Here is a 21,092-nt window from a genome sequence, read left to right as displayed (position 1 = left end):
CTCAAAATGGCATAAACACTCACAGTGTGGTTACGAGAACGGAGTTAATCTGAATGCCTAACCATGCATAGTAGGCATCCAAGAAATGCAATTTTTTTTGTCTTTTGAGACGGAGTCTCACTCTTGTTGCCCAGGCTGGAGTGCAGGGGTGCTATCTCAGCTCACTGTAACCTCCGCCTCCTGGGTTCAAGCGATTCTCCTGCCTCAGCCTCCTGAGTGGCTGGGATTACAGGTTCCCGCCACCACGCCTGGCTTTTTTTTTTTTTTTTTTTTTTTTTTTGGTATTTTTGGTAGAGATGGGGTTTCACCATGTTGCCCAGGCTGGTTTTGAACTCCTGACCTCAAGTGATCTGCCTGCCTCAGCCTTCCAAAGTGCTGGGATTACAGGCATGAGTTGCTGCGCCCAGCCAAAAAAAAATTGCAAATATTGTTACATTAGGGGCACAGAGTAGGGGTTGGCATGTATGTCAGAATCACCTGAGGAGAGTGTTAATATGCATATTCCCAGGCCCCACCTCCATCCATCCAGTTAGCAAGCACATATCAGGGGCCTCCTCCACACAAGGCACTGTCATAGTTGCATATAAAAGGAAATAAAAAAAGTTCAGGGATGACCAGGCATGGTGGCTCCCACCTGTAGTCTTAGCACTTTAGAAGGCTGAGGCGGGCAGATTCCTCAAGTCCAGGAGTTCAAGACCAGCCTGGGCAATATAGCGAGACCTCGTCTGTACAAAAAATACAGAAATTAGCTCGGTGTTGTGGCACATGCCTGTAGTCCCAGCTACTTGGGAGGTGGAGGCAGGAGGCCTGATTTTTTGTTTGTTTGTTTTTTGTTTGAGACAGGGCTTGCTTTGTTGCCCAGGCTGAAGTGCAGCAGTGCCATTATAGCCCACTGCAGGCTCGAATTCCGGGGCTCAGTGATCTACTCATCACAGCCTCCTGTGTAGTTCAGAATGTTTTTGAGGTCATCCACATTATAGTATGAATCAGTGCTTCATTCCTTTTTATGGCTGAATACTATTCCATTGTATGGATATACCACATTTGTTTAACCATTAGTGATTCATTTTATGTTTTGTGAATTTTAACTCAATAAAAAGGTGCAGAGCATAGATCTGGATCAGGCACAGCTTAATCTTTATCAGAAGAGGATGCAGTTTCATGGAAGGGGGTCTGTGCTTTCATTTCCCCTCCACACCAGTCCCCAAGCCAGGTGGCCTGGGGGTCAGTTTCTCCCCTGTCCTTTCATCCTCCCCTACCCTCATTTCTCTGTCTCCTCACAGTTCCTGTGCCTTAAGAACATTAGAACCTTCCTGTCCACCTGCTGTGAGAAGTTCGGCCTCAAGCGGAGTGAGCTCTTCGAAGCCTTTGACCTCTTCGATGTGCAGGATTTTGGCAAGGTGAGCTGCCCACTTGAAGTGCAAAGACTGAGTTTCAGTTCATTTCCATTGACGTCTACACTGGGCAAGCTAAGGGCTGTCAGGGGACAGGCAGACAAGCCAGACCAGGCCATATACAAGGTGCAGATAGCCGTGGCTTAGGATATGTGGAACTGAGTTTGAGTCCTCACTCTGACACTTGCTGTATGACCTTAGATACGTGGCTGTGCCTCTCTGAGCCCCTGTTTCTCACCTTAAATATGGGAATTTTATCATCCTGCCCTCTCTGAGTGGCTATAAGGATTAAATAGAAAGATAGAGGGCAGGGCGCAGTGGCTCATGCCTGTAATCCCAGCACTTTGGGAGGCTGGGGTGGGTGGATCACAAGGTCAGGAGATCAAGACCACCCTGGCTAATACAGTTAAACCTTGTCTCTACTAAAAATACAAAAAATTAGCCGGGTGTGGTGGCGGGCACCTGTAGTCCCAGCTACTGGGGAGGCTGAGGCAGGAAAATTGCTTGAACACAGGAGGCGGAGGTTGCAGACAGCCGAGATCATGCCACTTCACTCCAGCCTGGGCAACAGAGTGAGACTCCACTTAAAAAAAATAAATAAGAAAGATAGGAGCAAAGGGTGGGGCTCACTTAAGGGAACAATGGTATGGGGAATGGGGAGGTAGAGAAAATCCCGAATTAGGTTCCCAAGAGGCATGGGGTCTAACCTCAGACAGAGCCTTGCAGTTGGAGGCTGTTTTCTGCCATGGGGGTGTACAAGGAGCTCACTGGGTGGCCACTGCCTCGTCACAGGTCATCTACACCCTGTCTGCTCTGTCCTGGACCCCGATCGCCCAGAACAGGGGGATCATGTGAGTAACCACCTGGGCCTTGGGCCATTTAGCCTCAATCCTCTCCCTCTCTGAAGCCCCACTTTAACCCAGCCCCCAGGCCCCTGGCTCACACCCTCCTGACCCCCCAGGCCCTTCCCCACCGAGGAGGAATGTATAGGTGATGAAGACATCTACAGTGGCCTGTCCGACCAGATTGAGTGAGTGCTCAGGCCTGTGGCCACACAGCTCATTTCAGCACCGTCCTGGGGGTGGAGGGTCTGAGGGGACCTGGCCTTGGCCTCCGGGAAATAAGGTCATACCCAGGTGTCTGGGGCACACAACCTTGCCTGGGAGTCTGGGGAGACACAGCCCTGCCCTGGGGTCTTGGAGGGACATGGCCTGCCCCTGGAGTCTGAGGTCCCACCCTGGGAGTCTTGGGGGGACAAAGCCCTGTCCTGCGGTCTGAGGGGACCCTGCTGTGATCTGGGAGAGGTCCCAGGGATCCCTGACCTCACAACCCACAGCGACACGGTGGAAGAGGATGAGGACCTGTATGACTGCGTGGAGAATGAGGAGGCGGAAGGCGACGAGATCTATGAGGACCTCATGCGCTCGGAGCCCGTGTCCATGCCGGTTCGCCAGGCGGAGGATGGGGCCTGGGGAGGGCGCGGGCGGCAGGGGCAGCTCCAGGCCCCCCAACACCGTTCTCTCCCCTCGCTCTCAGCCCAAGATGACAGAGTATGACAAGCGCTGCTGCTGCCTGCGGGAGATTCAGCAGACGGAGGAGAAATACACGGACACGCTGGGCTCCATCCAGCAGGTGGGCACCTCCCACCCAGCGCCTGCCGGGCGTATGCGCGGGTCCACCTGTCCGGCCGCCTCTGGGCAGCTGAGGCTTTTCCTGCCCCCATCGCTTTTCCTTTCTGTGATTGTCGCCGTCTCTGGATTTCTCTGACTTACATATGTATATATAAATATGAGTCCGACATATATATAAAATATAAGCTACTCCGCCCGCAGAAGCAGTAAAAAAAGACAAACAAAATAAATACAAAATTAAAAATATATAAATATATACATAAATAGAAAATATATAAATATATACAAAGTATATATAAAAATATAAACATATGTATAAAATATAAATATATGATATTTATGAGATATATATAGTTTTTATATAGAGCTATATATAAACAATATATACAATATAAAATATAAATATGTAGATATATTAATATAGGCGTATATATTTTTATATACATATATATTTAATATACAAGATAAATAATCCATATGTACACATATATATCTTTATCTTATATACATATAAATATATATCTTTATCTATCTATCTTTTTTTGGGGGGGGACAGGGTTTCTCTCTTATTGCCCAGGCTGGAAGGCAATGGCAAGCTCTCGCTTTACTACAATATCTGTCTACTGGGCTCAAGCGATCCTTCTGCTTCAGCCTCCGGAGTCGCTGGGATTACAGGCATGCACCACTATGCCCGACTAATTTTTGTATTTTTACTAGAGATGAGGTTTTGTCATGTTGGCTGGGCTGGTCTCGAACTCTGACCTCAAGTGATCTATCCACCTCGGCCTCCAAAAGTGCTGGGATTACAGGCATGAGCCACTGTGCCCAGCTTATATGTCTATCTTGTAAGACATATATCTTTATTTAGAGAGATATATAAAGTATATATAAGATATATAATATATATATAATATATATATATATATATATATATATATATTTTTTTTTTTTTGCTATGTTACCCAGGCTGGTCTTAAACTCTTGGGCTCAAGCAATCCTCCTGTAATCCAAGCCTTTTGGGAGGCCGCACTGGGCCTCTTCCTCTTGTCTCTCTGTCTCTCTCTTTATCTCTCACTCTGTCTCCTTTTCCCTCCGGGTCTTCTCTTGCTACTTTCTTCCTCAGTGTGTCATTCTCTCCCTTTGTAGCTCTTTACCCCTGGCTTAGTCTTTTTCTGTATCTTCATCTCTCCATTTCTTTTAAGAATAGCTTTATTGAGATTTCATTAATATACATATAATCCATCCATTTAGAGTATACAGTTCAATGGTTTTTGGCATACACACAAGATTATGCAGTCATCACCACTATCTAATTTTGGAACATTTTCATTTTTTTTTTTTTGCTTGTTTCTTTTGTTTTGATTTGTTTTGTTTTGAAATGGGATCTCACTCTCCCATCCAGGCTGGAGTGCAGTGGCACGATCAGAGTTCACTGCAGCCTCGAACTCCTGGGCTCAAATGATCCTCCTGCCTTAACCTCATGAGGAGCTGGGGCTGCAGATGCATGCCACCACACCCTGCTTAATTCTTTAAATTTTTTTTGTAGATATGGAGTCTTGCTTTGTTGCCCAGGCTGGTCTCATACTCCTGGCCTCAAGCGATCCTCCTGCCTTGGCCTCCCAAAGTGTTGGGATTACAGGTGTGAGCCACCACTCCTGGCCTTTATTTTAGAACATTTTCATCATCCCCCAAAGAAATTCCAAACTCTTTAGCCGTCCCCCCTTAATCTCGTATCTTCCCCCAGTCCATGGCAACCATCAGCTTACTCCCTGTTTCTGTGGATTGGCCTCTTCTGGACATTTCGTATAAAGGGAATTACATACTATGTGGTTTATACGCATCTGGATTCTTTCGCTGAGTGTGGTGTTTTCAAGGTTAATCCACACTGTAACCTGTGTCAGAGCTTCATTCCTTTTCATGGCTGAATAATATTCCATTGTACAGATGGACCACTTTTTTTTTTTTTTTTTTTTTCTTTTTTGAGACCAGTCTCACTCTGTCACCCAGGCTGGAGTATAGTGGCATGATCTTGGCTCACTGCAACATCTGCCATCCAGGTTCAAGCGATTCTCCTGCCTCAGCCTCCTGAGTAGCTGGGATTACAGGCACCTGCTACCGTGCCCAGCTAATTTTTGTAGTTTTAGTAGAGATGGGGTTTCACCATCTTGGTCAGGCTGGTCTTGAACTCCTGACCTCGTGATCCACCTGCCTCGGCCTCCCAAAGTTCTGGGATTACAGGCGTGAGCCACCGCACCTGGCTGGACCACATTTTATACATCCATTCACCCATTGATAAGCATTTTGGTTATTTCTGCTTTTGGGTTATTAGGAATAATTTCGCTGTGAACATTCTTGTACAAGTTTTTGTGTGGACACGCTCCCTCTCTTTATCTCCCTCTCTCTGTCTCCTTCCCGTGTCTCTCTGAGACTGGTCTGGAGGAAGGAATCTTGTCTTCCATCATCTTTCTCTCCCTTCCCTGCAGCATTTCATGAAGCCCCTGCAACGGTTCCTGAAACCTCAAGACATTGAGATCATCTTTATCAACATTGAGGTGAGCCAGCCCATCCCCAGCCCTCTTGGATCTGTCTAGTGCGGACAACATGCTGCCCCTACCTGTCCCTGGAGTACAGGGCTTGGGAGTTGAACAGCATGGGGCAGGTGGATGACCCTTTCCTGCCTGGTCCCTTGAGCCCTGGGCTCTGGTCCCAGCCCTCACCGTTCCCTCCGAGTAGGACCTGCTTCGTGTTCATACTCACTTCCTAAAGGACATGAAGGAAGCCCTGGGCACGCCTGGCGCAGCCAATCTCTACCAGGTCTTCATCAAATACAAGGAGAGGTGAGACTCAGCTGGCCAGACTGAAGCTCTGGGGTCCCTCTGCCTTGCCTAGGCTGGGCATTCAAGAGACCTTACTCTCAGACACCACTGGACGGGGAGGACTTTGTGCTGTGTGCTCATGGGGGAGGGGCTGCCCATCTCTGGTTCAATTCCCAGCTCTGCTGTGTGGCACTGGGTAGTCACTTAACCTCTCTGTGCTTCTGCTTCCTCATCTGTACATCAGTGGGTCACAGGAATGTGCCTCCTAGGCTGGTGGTGAGAGTGGAATATATGGATGCACACAGGGCCTGGCACATAGTAGGTGCTCAATAAGTATTTGTTAAATGAAGGAACATTGGCCAGGTACAGTGGCTCAGGCCTGTAATCCCAGCACTTTGGGAGGCTGAGGCAGATGGATCATTTGAGGTCAGGGGTTCAAGACCAGGCTGGCCAATATGGTGAAACCCCGTCTGCATCACCTGAAAATACAACTAAAACACAACTAAAAATACAAAAAAAAAAAAAAAACAATTAGCCGGGCGTAGTGGCGTGCACCTGTAATCCTAGTTACTCAGGAGAATTGCTTGAACCCAGGAGGCAGAGGTTGCAGTGAGTCAAGATCACACCACTGGACTGCAGCCCGGGCGGCAGAGCAAGACTGTCTCAAAAATAAAAAATAGGCCAGGTGTGGTGGCTCACGCCTGTAAATCCAGCACTTTGGGAGGCCAAGGAGGGCAGATCACTTGAGATCAGGAGTTGGAGAGCAGCCCGGCCAACATGGTGAAACCTCATCTCTACTAAAAATACAAGATTTAGCCAGACGAGGTGGCGGGCACCTGTAATGCCAGCTACTCAGGAGGCTGAGGCAGGAGAATCGCTTGAACCCGGGAGGTGGAGGTTGCAGTGAGCTGAGATCGCACCACTGTACTCCAGCCTGGGCGACAAGAGTGAAACTCCATCTCAAAAATAAATAAAATAAAATAAAATAAAAATAAACAAACATTGGGCAGAGACAATACCAGGTACTGTGGTGAGATTACCGTAGCGTTAATTGAGATAATGCTACAATGGTCTCCTGTGGGAGATGCTATTGCTATTCCCATTTCACAGATGGGGAAACTGAGAGTCAGGTTTCTTCTCCAGCTGGGAAGAGTGAGGCCAAGGCTGACGCCAGTCTCTGCCCGACTTTGATGCCAGCCACCCTTACCTGGTGGCCTGTCCTCTCCCTGTAGGTTCCTCATCTATGGCCGCTACTGCAGCCAGGTGGAGTCAGCCAGCAAACACCTGGATCGTGTGGCCGCAGCCCGGGAGGACGTGCAGATGAAGCTGGAGGTGGGGGCCTCTCCCGCTCCTCCCCAGGCCCTGGGGGCAGCAGGGAGGACACTGAGTTGCAGATGGTCCACTTTCTGCTACAGCCCAGCCAGGGATCGGTCAAAGGACTGGGGAGGGAGGTACTGGCCAGCCAAGTGGAGGAAATGGAGAAGAACGAAATGGGCCAGCCCCGGGTCTGGGCTGACCCCTGATATCAGGGTGAAGTCCTGACCCTGAACGGAGCTCTGATGCCACACCGAACCCCAGCCCTCGGCTGAGCCCTAGCACTGATGGTACCCCAAGTCTGGGCTGAGCTCCCACTTCTCACTGAACCCCAATTCCAACCAACCCCTGATCCCAGGCTGAACCTGATCTAGAATTGAACTTCAACCTGGATCTGTTTGTCTGGTGGAAACACAGACAGGGTAGGGGTGGTGAGGATGGGGGTCTCCAGACCCGTCCCTCTCCCCCTCTGCGGCCCCCCTCAGCAGGCAGAATACTGGACCTCTATCCCAGGCAGCATTTGCCACATTCCAGTGGGTTTTTGTTTTGTTTTGTTTTGTTTTGAGACAGAGTCTCATTCTGTCCCCCAAGCTGGAGTGCAGTGGCATGATCATAGCTCACCGCAGCCTCGAACTCCTGGACTCAAGCAATCCTCCCAGCTCCTACCTTGGCCTCCTGAGTAGCTGGGACTACAGATGCATGCCACCATTCCTGGCTAATTTTTGTGTTTTTTGTAGAGATGGGGTTTCACCATGCTGTCCAGGGTGGTCTCGAACTCCAGGGCTCAAGCGATTCACCCACCTCAGCCTCTCAAAGAGCTAGGATTACAGGCGTGAGCAGTTGTACCCAGCCTCTTCCCATTGTTTTGTTTGTTTGTTTGTTTGTTTTTTGAGATGGAGTCTCCCTCTATTACCCAGGTTTGAGTGCAGTGGTGCAATCTCAGCTCGCTGCAATCTCTGCATCCTGGGTTCAAGCAGTTCTCCTGCCTCAGTCTCCTGAGTAGCTGGGATTACAGGAGTCCACCACCACACCAGCCTTTTTTTTTTTTTTTTTTTCCAGCAGAGACGGGGTTTCCCCATGTTGGCCAGGCTGGTCTTGAACTACTGACCTCAAGTGATCCTCCCGCCTTGGCCTCCCAAAGTTCCTTCCAGTGGTTCTTAAGCTGCCCCCACCTCATGGAGTCCTTTCCCTGTTTCCTTGGGGGCAGATATGATGCTTTGGCCTCTAGAAAAATCCCCACAGCTCTGGGGTGGAGACCTGCCCACGTATTTATTCAGATCTATCTGCACCCACCCTGCAACTGGCTCTTTCTGGGACCTGCCTCATTTTCCCCATTGTTCTCTGATTCACCAGGAATGTTCTCAGCGAGCCAACAACGGGAGGTTCACCTTGCGGGACCTACTGATGGTGCCTATGCAGCGAGTTCTCAAATATCACCTTCTTCTCCAGGTGCGGGGCACATCCCTGAGGCGTGGGCTCCACGTATCTACTCTCCTGTGTCTATAAAAGTGGGGACGGGGTTGGCTTCTGGGGGTTGGGTCTCTAGGACATTCGGGGATGGGTCACTGGGGTCATGTCTCAGCCTCCAGGGCCACCAGTATGAGGGAGGAGCTGGTGAGCTAGCATTGTTTGGAAGGCCCTCCCCCCAGCGAGAAGGGGAGGGGCCAGGTGACGTCTGACGTCTTGGTTCTCGCAGGAGCTGGTGAAACACACGCAGGAGGCGATGGAGAAGGAGAACCTGCGGCTGGCCCTGGATGCCATGAGGGTAAGTGGGTGTGGGGTGATGGTCACTCACCAGCTGCAGACATCCTCCTGGTGGAGGCTGATCCTCTAGCTGTGGTTAGGTAGGAGCCTGGGTCGGCTGTTGGGGGGCCAGGTTTACCCCTGTCCCTTCCCCAGGACCTGGCTCAGTGCGTGAACGAGGTTAAGCGAGACAACGAGACACTGCGGCAGATCACCAATTTCCAGCTCTCCATTGAGAACCTGGTGAGGTGGTGAAGCCGGGTGGGCCAGGGGTGTGGCCACGTGGGGAGGGTGTCTGGCTCCTTTCTTGGGAGACCCTTGCTAGACCCCCTGCCTGCTGCATAGGACCAGTCTCTGGCTCACTATGGCCGGCCCAAGATCGACGGGGAGCTCAAGATCACCTCCGTGGAACGGCGCTCCAAGATGGACAGGTGGGTGGAGTCAACATGGATCTGGGATGGAGCCTGGGCAAAGGGGTGGGACCAGGCTCCTAGATGGGCAGGTGGATGGAGTCAACATGGATCTGGGATGGAGCCTAGGCAAAGGGGTGGGGCCAGGCTCCTAGATGGGCAGGTGGATGGAGTCAACATAGATCTGGAGCAGAGCCTGGGCAGGGGCAGGACCAGGCTTCTAGATGGGCAGGTGGATGGAGTCAACATAGATCTGGGTGGAGCCTGGGCAGGGGCGGGGCCAGGCTTCTAGATGGGTAGGTGGGTGGAGTCAACATAGATCTGGAGCAGAGCCTGGGCAGGGGCGGGGCCAGGCTTCTAGATGGGCAGATGGGTGGAGTCAACACAGATCTGGGTGGAGCCTGGGCAGGGGTGGGGCCAGGCTCCTAGATGGGCAGGTGCGTGGAGTCAACACAGATCTGGATGGAGCCTGGGTAGGAATAGGGTCAGGTTTCTAGATGGGTGGTTGGGTGGAGTCAACACAGATCTGGGGAAGAGCCTGGATAGGGGCGTGGCCAGACTCCTAGATGGACAGGTGGGTGGAGCCAACACAGATCTTGTGGGGAGCCTGGGTAGGGGTGGGGCCAGTTCCTATGTAGACTAGTAGGTGGAATTAAGATGAATTTGGGTAGGGACCTGAGTGGGGGTGAGACAAGATTTCTAGACAGACAGGTGGTAGATCCATCCAGACAAGGCAGTGGAGCCTTGATGGACAGGCAGGACGGAGCCAGCGAGGAATATGGGTGGAGCCAAGACTGACAGGCAGTAGGGCCAACGTGGATCACGTGGGTGAGATCAGGATGGACAGGTGGGCATGACCAAGTTGGCCAAGGAGGAGGAGGAGGTCAGGGTGGGACCAGGATGTGGAGGAACTGGCCAGAGAGCTGATGAGGACAGTTGGGAAGAGCCAGAGAGGAATGCCTCATCCATCCTTCCAGGTATGCCTTCCTGCTGGACAAAGCTCTGCTCATCTGTAAGCGCCGGGGAGACTCCTATGACCTCAAGGACTTTGTGAACCTGCACAGCTTCCAGATTCGGGATGACTCTTCAGGAGACCGAGACAACAAGAAGGTGGGGCTTTGACGTCACGCAGTCGGCAGCTTAGCCCTCTCTACTTGGGCATACGCCTGTGTTTCCCAGACTACGTCTACATGGAAGTGTGTGTTAATCCACTCACAGTTTTTTTTTTTTGTTTTGTTTTGTTTTTTGTTTTTTAAGACGGAGTCTTGCTCTGTCGCCAGGCTGGAGTGTAGTGGCACAATCTCGGCTCACTGCAACCTCTGCCTCCCGGGTTCGTGCCATTCTCCTGGCTCAGCCTCCCCAGTAGCTGGAACTACAGGCATGTGCCACTATGCCTGGCTAGTTTTTTGTATTTTTAGTAGAGACGGGGTTTCCCCATGTTAGCCAGGATGGTCTCGTTCTCCTGACCTCGTGATCCACCTGCCTCGGCCTCCTGAAGTGCTGGGATTACAGGCGTGAGCCACTCAATAGTTTTTAAATTGAGCACCTACTCTATCCAGGGCACTCTTTTAGGCACTAGGACTAAAACGGAAAGCAATACCAAGTTTTTATTTTGTTTCTTTTCTTTTCTTTCTTTCTTTTTTTCTTTTTTTTTGAGACAATCTTACTCTGTCCTTCAGGCTGGAGTGCAGTGGCACGATCTCGGATCGCTGCAACCTCTGGCTCCCAGGTTCAAGTGATTCTCCTACCTCAGCCTCCCGAGTAGCTGGAATTACAGGTGCCCACGACCAGGCCCACCATGTGGGCCAGGCTGGTCTCAAACTCCTGACCTCAAGTGATCCGCCTGCCTCAGCCTCCGAAAGTGCTGAGATTACAGGCATGGGCCACCGTGTCTGGTCTATTTTATTTCTTGTATGGTACTTGCCTTCTTATGGGATGCTTTCTATAAAGAAAATAAAGTAGGTGGCTGGGTACAGTGGCTCACACCTGTAATCCCAGCACCTTGGGAGGCCGAGGTGGGAGAATCTCTTGAGCCCAGGAGTTTGAGACCAGCCTGGGCAACATAGGGAGATCCTCGTTTCTAAAAAACATAAAAAAAAATGTAGCTGGGCTTGGTGGCACATGCCTGTAGCCCTAACTACATGGGAGCTTGAGGTTGGAGGATCACTTGTGGCCAAGAGTTGGAGGCTACAGTGAGCTATGATTGCACTCCAGCCGGGGCCACAGAGTGGGACCCAGTCTCTATTAAAAAATAAATGAATAAAACAAAACAGGGGATGTGACTGTGGTAGGTGAGGATGGGCCCCCCTCACCTACCGCAGTCACATCTTACCTCCATTGTGGAAGGGACACTCTCTGTCGCAGTGACATTTGAGCTGAGACCCCTCTCCCTCTTGGCTCTTCCTTGCTTCCTTTTGCTTTTTCTCCTGTGAACTCTTCCCTTCGCTTTAGTCTTTCCCCTGGAGATCCCCCCTGGCCTCTGGTCTGTGGCTTCTCTTTTTTTTTTGAGAAGCAGTCTTGCTTTGTCACCCAGGCTGGAGTGCTGTGGCATGATCTCGGCTCACTGCAACCTCCCGCCTCCTGGGTTCAAGCAATTCTCCTGCCTCAGCCTCCTGAGTAGCTGGGATTACAGGCGCACGCCACCACGCCCGGCTAATTTTTGGTGTTTTTAGTAGACACGGAGTTTCACCGTGTTGGTCAGGCTGTTCTTGAACTGCTGACTTTGTGATTCACCCATCTTGGTGCTGACCTCGTGATTCACCTGTCTCGGCCTCCCAAAGTGCTGGGATTACAGGTGTGAGCCACCACACCTGGCCAGCTTCTCTGTTTCTCAGCCTGTGCCTCCCGAGGAGCCAGTTGCTGTCTTGTGACTGCCTGCTTCCGGCATCCGTCTCTCCTACCGAGCTGGAGCTCTGGGGACCACATCCTATTCGCTGCTCTGTCCCCAGCTCCTAGCAGTGTCTGTTTCTCAGCAGGCGCTGCACCAATGCTTTGTTGAACAGACAAATCAATGATGAGTGACATGCTGTGTCCGGTGTGTGCTTCTGCAAAGGGGTGTGTATGTGTGCATGTGCACGCATGTGTGTGTGGTTTTGGGTTTATGGTTGTGTATTTGGATATCCTAGAAAGCCCTTTTACAAGGATATCCGTGCATGGTGCTGGGGGCATAGAGACCGTCATGGGCTTGACTGTTCCCTACGGAGGGAGGGGTCAGCGGGTGTGTGCTCCCGCCCTCCGCAGGGGCAGTGCCTTCAGTCTGAGCTCTGCTTCCCTGCAGTGGAGCCACATGTTCCTCCTGATTGAGGACCAAGGTGCCCAGGGCTATGAACTGTTCTTCAAGACAAGAGAATTGAAGAAGAAGTGGATGGAGCAGTTTGAGATGGCCATGTGAGTCCCCGTCTTCCTTCCTCTTTCTGTCCTCAGAGGGGCAGGGGCTGGGAAAGAGGAATGTGCTCTAGTCCCTACTCTGTCCTGACATGCCATGGGACCACTCTGAACCTCAGTCTCTTCATCTGGGAAATAAGAGGGACAGGCTCAAGGTTGTCTTCATCCTTGGAATGCCGGGGTTGTGTGCAAGCTTCAGCTACCGGCCCAGACTCTTCTCTCCTCCTCCTCTTTCCCGTTCCCCTCTCTTCTTCCTTCCCCTCCTCCTGGTTTCCTTCCTACCCGTCCTCCTCCTCCTCCTCCTCCTCTTTCTCCTTCTCCTCCTTTCCTCCTCTTCTTTCCTCCACCTGCTATTCCTCTTGTTCTTCCTCCTCCTCTCCTTCTTCCTCCTCTCCTTCCTCCCCTTCCTCCTCCTTTCCTTCCTTCTCTTCCTCTTCCTCCTCTTCCTCCTCCTCCCTTTCCTCCTCCTTCCTCTTCCCGTCTTCCTCATCTTCCACTTCTGTCTTCTCCTACTCCTTTTTACATAAGGCAAAATGCCCACAACAAAAATCGAACAATTTCAAAGTGCACGATTGCATGGTACTTTGTACACGAACAGTGTCGTGCAACCATCACCTCTATCCAGTTTCAAAACCTTTTCATCAGCCCAAAGGAGACCTCATACCCATTAAACATCCACTCTCAATTCCCCGCTCTCGCAGCCCCTGGAAACTCCTAACCTGCTTTCTCTTTCTCCCAATGTGCATAGCAGCATGATTCAGTGTGGCCAAAGGGTGGAAATGACCCAGACATCAATCAGTGAATGAGTGGATGCACAAAATATGGTCTGTTCATACCATGGAATAGTATACAGCCATAAAAAGGAATAAAATGCTGACCCTCTTTGTTTTTTTTTTTTTTTAATTTTCCTCTGACAGCTCCAACATCTACCCGGAGAATGCCACCGCCAACGGGCATGACTTCCAGATGTTCTCCTTTGAGGAGACCACGTCCTGCAAGGCTTGTCAGATGCTGCTTAGGTGGGAATCTAGGAGGAAGGTCCTGCATCCTGGGCTTGGTCATCAGTTCCTTGCTAGAGAAGCTGCCCCAGTAATTGGTTCCCTAAATTGGGAGATAGGGGCGGGGGTTCCTACTTTGATCTTCTGCTTCTCCGTCACTCTCCTGATCTAAAGAGAACCCAAGGGGGCCCTTTATGTTCTTGGCAGAATAAATTGGCCATGTCTATAAACGTCACTCATTCTTCTTTATGTGTCCCCTGCATCTCAGAGGTACCTTCTATCAGGGCTATCGCTGCCATCGGTGCCGGGCACCTGCACACAAGGAGTGTCTGGGGAGGGTCCCTCCCTGTGGCCGACATGGGCAAGGTACGAGTGGGAGGGAGGCTGGGAGGTGAGCTTGGTTCTCGGTGGAGGATTTCCCGTTCTCACCATTACCTTTACTCTCCCATAGATTTCCCAGGAACTATGAAGAAGGTAAGACTTTCCCACGCTCCTTCCTGTGCACTGCAAATAATGGGCAAGAGTGCGGGGAGGACCCAGGGCATCCCGGAACTGGACGTGATCCTTCGTGGGGTGAGGACAGTGATGGGGGCCTACAAGCCCCCAGGCTGGGCATAGGTAGACAGGCTTTCTTTGTCTCTCCTTCCAGGACAAACTGCATCGCAGGGCTCAGGACAAAAAGAGGAATGAGCTGGGTGAGTTGGCAGGGGATGCTGTGCGGGGGCAGGAGGAAAATTTATCTCCATTCATGTTGACCCAGGGACAGATCTCCATACTCATATTAACAACCACATTGGGCTGGATGCAATGGCTCACACCTGTAATCCCAGCAGTTTGGGAAGCCAAGGCGGGAGGATCGCTTGAAGTCAGGTGCACGCCACCACGCCTAATTTTTAAATTTTTTAGATAGAGATGAGGTCTTGCTATGTTGCCCAGTCATACTGTATAAATTAACTCATACAATATGTGCTTATTTTAATTAATTAATTAATTAATTTATTTATTTTTGGAGATGGAATCTTGCCCCATTGCCCAGGCTGGAGTGCAGGGGTGCGACCTTGGCTCACTACAACCTCCACCTCCCAAGTTCAAATGATTCTCCTGCCTCAGCCTCCTGAGCAGCTGGGACTGCAGGCACATGCCACCACGCTTGGCTAATTTTTATATTTTTAGTAGAGACGGTGTTTCGCCATGTTGGGCAGGCTGGTCTCGAACTCTTAACCTCAGGTGATCTGCCTGCTTGGCCTCCCAGAGTACTGGGATTATAGGCATGAGCCACCATGCCCAACCTTAGTTTAAAAAAAACTTAAGGCTGGGCGCGGTGGCTCAAGCCTGTAATTCCAGCACTTTGGGAGGCCAAGACGGGTGGATCACGAGGTCAGGAGATCGAGACCATCCTGGCGAACACGGTGAAACCCTGTCTCTACTAAAAAAATCCAAAAAACTAGCCGGGCGAGGTGGCGGGCGCCTGTAGTCCCAGCAACTCGGGAGGCTGAGGCAGGAGAATGGCGGGAACCCGGGAGGTGGAGCTTGCAGTGAGCTGAGATCCGGCCACTGCACTCCAGCCTGGGCGACAGAGCGAGACTCTGTCTTAAAAAAAAAAAAAAAAAAAAAAAAAAACTTAAAAAAAAACAAATACATATCTCTTTCTGTTGTATTGAGGACATTTGAGTTGTTTCTAGTATTTTACTTTTGCAAATAAAGCTGATACATATATGCCATATATCGTATATGTATATATATAATACATCTTTTTAAAAAAAATTTTTAGAAGCAGGGTCTTGCTGTGTATCCCAGGCTGGAGAGCAGTGGCAAGAGTGTTCCACTTATATGCCATTTATATGACATATAAATATATAACATAATCAGGTGTGGTGGCTCATGTCTGTAATCCCAGCACTCAAACTCCAAGGCCAGGAGTTTGAGACCAGCCTGGGCAACATAACGAGACCCTGTGTCTACAAAAAAATTTTTTTTAATTAGTGGGGTTCCTGCTTGAGCCCAGGAGTTCAAGGTTGCAGTGAGCCATGATCACACCACCACACTCCAGCCTGGGCAACAGAGCAAGATCCTGTTTCAAGGAAATAAAAATATAAATATATGAAATCTATGAATGGGTATGTTTTCTTCTTATTATTACTTATTATGTAATTAGCAATAGTCAGCTTTCTTAGCAACAGTCAAAATTAGAAACAGCCCACGTGTCCTTTATACAATAGAATATATATACATATATATCTATGCACACACATACATGTATTTTCTTGAGAGAGGAAATACATACTTTAAGGTATGCAAAAATCAATAAATCTTAAGTATATGACTTAATGCATTTTTATCCGTGCAACCAACAATCAAATAAAAATATAGAACATTTCCATCCCTCCAGAACCACACTGTCCAATATAAATCAATTAAAATGAAATCATCTTAAAATTTTTTTTACTTACATTAGCCTTGAAGCTCTCAATAATTGCCTGTGGCTAGTCGCTACCATATTGGACATATCCATCACCACAGAAAGTTTTATCAGAAAGCACTGCTACTCACCTATCTCCCATAGGGAACCACTGTCTGACCTCTATCACCATAGATTAATTTTGCCTGCGCTTGAGTTTTCTATAAATAAAATCATATAGTGCATGCTTATTTCATCGGGTTTCTTTTATCTGACATAATGATGGTGAGATGCATCGATGTGGTTGCCTGTAGCAACAGCTTTTTCTTTTTCATTGCTGTATAGTATTCCATTATGTGATGGTATCACAATTTGTTTATTGATTGATCAACCTATTGAGGACATTTGGTTGGTTGCCAGTTTTTGGATATTTTTAATAAAGCTGCAACTTTTGAGGGACATTTTTTTTTTGTTGTTCGTTTGTTTTTTGTTTGTTTGTTTTGAGATGGAGTCTCACTCCATTGCCCAGGCTGGAGTGCAGTGGCATGATCTCAGCTCACTGCAACCTCTGCCTCCTGAGTTCAAGCAATTCTCCTGCCCCCTGCCTCCCAAGTAGCTGGGATTACAGGCGCCTGCCACCATGCCTGGCTAATTTCTGTAGTTTTAGTAGAGATGGGGTTTCACCACATTGGCCACTCTGGTCTTGAACTCCTGACCTCAGGTGATCCGTCCACCTCGGCCTCTCAAAGTGATGGGATTACAGGCGTGAGCCACCTCACCTGGCCAGGCTACATGTTTTTCTCTTGGGTTGCTGGGTTACAGAGTAGATACAATGTTTAGCTTCAGTAGATATTGTCCAATAGTTTTCCAAAGAGTATCCCCACCAGCAATGAGTGAGAATTCCAGTTGCTCCACGTTCTTGTCAACACTTGGTATTGCCAGTCTAAAAAGAAAAATTTTAGCCATTCTGGTGGGTGGCAAGATTCAGCGTTGAAAGTTGACTGCCAATCACCCTGTACTCCTGTACCCTGTCCTCCAGGTCTGCCCAAGATGGAGGTGTTCCAGGAATACTATGGGCTTCCTCCACCCCCTGGAGCCATTGGACCCTTTCTACGACTCAACCCTGGAGACATTGTGGAGCTCACAAAGGCTGAGGCTGAACAGAACTGGTGGGAGGTACAGGCTGGGGCCAGAGCAGTGATGAGGTGGGACCCAAGTGTAGGGTTATGGATTCATGTGGTCTCAGGGAGTTGGCTCATAGTCCCAGTGTGCTCTGGAGGTGATGCCTGGGGAGTCGGGGAGGTACACTGAGATTTCTGGGCATGGCTTTTCTGAGATGGCCATCTTCCCAGGATGTTGATACTGGTTGTCACCTCTCTGGGCTCTCCAGGCCATCCTGAGATAGATGGACAAGCAGAGTGACCATTGAGCAGAGAGATGGACACACACACACACACACACGAGTGATGGGGCAGGATCCATGTGGAGGGTTATGGGTTTAGGTGGTGGGTGGGGTTATGGATCCTATAACCTCTCTGTTCCTGTTTTTGTCTCCTGGGTGTTTAGGGCAGGAATACATCTACTAATGAAATTGGCTGGTTTCCTTGTAACAGGGTGAAGCCCTACATCCGTGTGAGTGCCTCAAGTCTGAATGGAACAAGGGCGAGGGGTTCAGGGTGGGTCCTGGGAGGATGGGCAGAATCGAAAAGACACCCCTGGAGTTGGGAAGGGGGCTGCCCATCATGGTAGGTCTTTCTCCAACTCGAGGCTTTGCCCACCCCACCAGCTGAGCCCAGGGAGGGGCCACCCTGGAAACAATGATAGATCTTTTTCTCCTTGATCATTTTTGTATCAAGGTCCTTTCCTTCCTATACAGGTATGCTAGGGAGGAAGGAGCAGGGACCTAGAAAGTGGGCCTGCCCGTGGCTTCTTTCTGAGACACTGAATTGAGTTCTGCGAGAGCGCTGTGGCCTCCATTACTTGCGTCCTTGCCCTGCTCCTGGTGGACACACCTGTCCACCCCAGCCTCTGCTGTTCTTCTAGTGTTTTCTTCTCGATGGACCCCTCACTCTTCACGATGACTTCAAAGCTCTCCCTCTCTCCCCAACCTCAGATGTCCCCTAGCTCATTCATAGCAAATGACCTCACTGTCCACTTCACAGCATACAGAGGGAAATTCTCTCCAGTGTTGCTTTAACTTTAACTTTATATTATTTCAGACTTCTAGCAAAGCTATGAGAATAATGCAAAGAGCCCCCATTAGCCTTTACCCAGTTGCGTTGGTTCTGCTAATGTTTTGTTCCATTTGCTCTGTCATTTCCTCTCTCTACCCACACATAGTATTTATTTTTCCCGGAAGAGTTAAAAGTGAATTTGCAGATGACGTTCCCCTTTACCCCTAAATACTTCTTAAGATTAAGAACCTTCTTGTACATAACCAGAGCAAGATTTTAAAAGACACAAAATCCAACATTGACATTATACTATTATTGAATTCATAGTCTGTATTTAAATGTTGCCAATTTCCCCAAAAATTTTATCAAAAATTTTCTTGTTCCTGTGGTTTCTCCACTGTCAAGTTACAATATGAGTTTCCAACTCCATCATTCTTTCCTCATTTATTAGCTGGTGTTCTGCTGCAAGGAAGAGCTGTCCTTTCTGTCCCTGTCTGTCTATCTATCTATCTATCTATCTATCTATCTATCTATCTATCCATCCATGTACCTACCTACCCATCAATCCATCCATTCATCAATCAATTCTTCCATCCATCCATTCATCCATCCATCCATCCATCCATCAATCCGTCCGTCATCTATCATCTATCTACTTATCAATACATTCATGATCTATTCATCCACCTATCATTTATCTATGTATCATCTGTCTATGTATTATCTGTCTATCATCTATCTATTCACTGATCATCTCTCTACCTATTTTTCACCTACCTATCTAACCATCTATTATCTATTACCTATTTATTATCATTTCTCTCTCATCTATTCATTTATCATTTATCTATCACCTGTCTGTTTATCATCTGTCATCTATCCATGTACCTATTACCTATCTATCCATCATCCATCTATTCTATTTATCTATCTCTTAATTTTTTGTTTTAGAGAGAGGGTCTTGTTCTGTCACCCAGGCTGGAGTGCAATGGTGTGATTTTAACTCACTGCAGCCTTGACCTCCTGGGCTCGAGCAATCCTCCCACCTCACCCTCCTGAGTGGCTGGGACCCCAGATGCATGCCATTATGCTCAGCTTTATTTATTTATTTATTTATGATGGAGTTGCACTCTTGTTGCCCAGGCTGGAGTGCAGTGGGGTGATCTCGGCTCATTGCAACCTCTGCCTTCTGGTTTCAAGCGATTCTCCTGCCTCAGCCTCCCAACTAGCTGGGATTACAGGTGCCTGCTACCACGCCTGGCTAATTTTGGTATTTTTAGTAGAGATGGAGTTTCACCATGTTGCCCAGGCTGGTTTCGAACTCCTGACCTTGTGAACCACCAGCCTCGGCCTCCCAAAGCGTTGGGATTACAGGCGTGCGCCACCGTGCCCAGTCACAGCCATTTTTTTGTGTGTGATTCTTTTGCAGAGATGGGGTCTCACTATGTTGCACAAGCTGGTCTTGAACTCCTGGGCTCAAGCAGTCATCTCATAGAACATCCTTCCCTTTTTTCTTTTAAAAAATTGAAGTGAAATTTGCAAAACATAAAACTGACCATTACAATGTAGCTGAGATTACAGGCGTGCACCACCACGCCTGGCTAATTTTTTGTACTTTCAGTAGAGACTGGGTTTCACTGTGTTAGCCAGGGTGGTCTCGATCTCCTGACCTCGTGATCCACCTGCCTCGGCCTCCCAAAGTGCTGGGATTACAGCCGTGAGCCACCGCACCTGGCTTTTTTTTTTTCTTTTTTTTGGAGACAGGGTGTGATTCTGTTACCCAGGCTGGAGTGCAGTGGTGGTGCAATTATAACTCACGGCAGCCTGGATCTCCTAAGCTTAAGTGATCCTCCCACTTCAGCCTCCTGAGTAGCTGGGACTACAGGCATGCGCCACCATGCCTGGCTAATTTTTGTACTTTTTTTTATTTTTTATTTTTGAGACAGAGTTTCGCTCTTGTTGCCCAGGCTGGAGTGGATTGGTGCGATCTCGACGGGTTTCACCATGTTGGCCAGGCTGGTCTCTAACTCCTGACTTCAGGGAATCTGCCCTCCTTGGCCTCCCAAAGTGCTGGGAGAACAAGCGTGATCCACCATGCTCAACCTAATTTTTGTATTTTTTTTTGTAGGGATGGGGTTTCATCTTGTTGCCTAGGCTGGTCTCCAACTTCTGGGCTCAAGCCACCCACCCTCCTTGGCTTCCCAAGGTGCTGGGATTACAGGCATGAGCCACCGTGCCCGGGCGATTTTCTTAATTGTTAAGAATTTTGTTTATCCGTTTTCCCATCAGTGAACAATTGGCTGCTTCAACTTTTGCGTTATTGTGAATAAAGCTGCTACGAACATGGGTGTGCAAATATCGTTTCAAATCCTTGCTTTCAGTTCCTTTGGGTATATACTCGGAAATGGGACTTTTCTGTGGTAGTTCTAGTTTTTAATGTTTTAAGGAACCACCATTATTTTTATTTTTATTTTTATTTATTTATTTATTTATTTCGATAGGGAGTTTTGCTCTGTCCCAGGCTGGAGTGCTGGAGTGCTGGAGTGCAATGGAACGATCTCGGTTCACTGCAAACTTCACCTCCCGGATTCAAGCGATTCTTCTGCCTCAGCCTTCCGAGTAGCTGGGATTACAGGCGCCTGCCACCACACCCAGCTAATTTTTGTATTTTTGTAGAGATGGGGTTTTCACCATGTTGGCCAGGCTGGTCTTGAACTCCTAACCTCATGATCTGCTTGTCTTAGCCTCCCAAAGTGCTGGGACTACAGGCGTGAACCACCCCCCCCCAGCACATACTGTTTTTCATAGTGCACCATTTTACATTCCCACC

The 21,092-nt window shown here is 49.0% G+C and overlaps 1 protein-coding gene across 1 annotated transcript in view; it reads left to right on the top strand.

The window, feature by feature from the left end:
• VAV1 (vav guanine nucleotide exchange factor 1) overlaps positions 1-21,092 on the top strand; it is a 75,825-nt gene that overhangs the window by 39,348 nt on the left and 15,385 nt on the right. The window contains exons 2-21 of the mRNA XM_023186708.3: positions 1,284-1,400; positions 2,187-2,245; positions 2,356-2,424; positions 2,731-2,839; positions 2,931-3,026; positions 5,509-5,577; positions 5,759-5,862; positions 7,074-7,173; positions 8,509-8,604; positions 8,852-8,920; positions 9,055-9,141; positions 9,244-9,329; positions 10,286-10,418; positions 12,586-12,695; positions 13,610-13,711; positions 13,959-14,056; positions 14,142-14,164; positions 14,340-14,385; positions 17,128-17,264; positions 17,655-17,720. Coding sequence (XP_023042476.1) covers positions 1,284-1,400; positions 2,187-2,245; positions 2,356-2,424; positions 2,731-2,839; positions 2,931-3,026; positions 5,509-5,577; positions 5,759-5,862; positions 7,074-7,173; positions 8,509-8,604; positions 8,852-8,920; positions 9,055-9,141; positions 9,244-9,329; positions 10,286-10,418; positions 12,586-12,695; positions 13,610-13,711; positions 13,959-14,056; positions 14,142-14,164; positions 14,340-14,385; positions 17,128-17,264; positions 17,655-17,720 — 1,776 coding nt within the window. The remainder of the gene's footprint in view (positions 1-1,283; positions 1,401-2,186; positions 2,246-2,355; positions 2,425-2,730; positions 2,840-2,930; positions 3,027-5,508; positions 5,578-5,758; positions 5,863-7,073; positions 7,174-8,508; positions 8,605-8,851; positions 8,921-9,054; positions 9,142-9,243; positions 9,330-10,285; positions 10,419-12,585; positions 12,696-13,609; positions 13,712-13,958; positions 14,057-14,141; positions 14,165-14,339; positions 14,386-17,127; positions 17,265-17,654; positions 17,721-21,092) is intronic.

Source organism: Piliocolobus tephrosceles, chromosome 21 (assembly GCF_002776525.5).
Source record: "Piliocolobus tephrosceles isolate RC106 chromosome 21, ASM277652v3, whole genome shotgun sequence".
Classification (NCBI taxonomy): domain Eukaryota; kingdom Metazoa; phylum Chordata; class Mammalia; order Primates; family Cercopithecidae; genus Piliocolobus; species Piliocolobus tephrosceles.
This window is presented reverse-complemented; position numbering and strand designations above follow the sequence as displayed.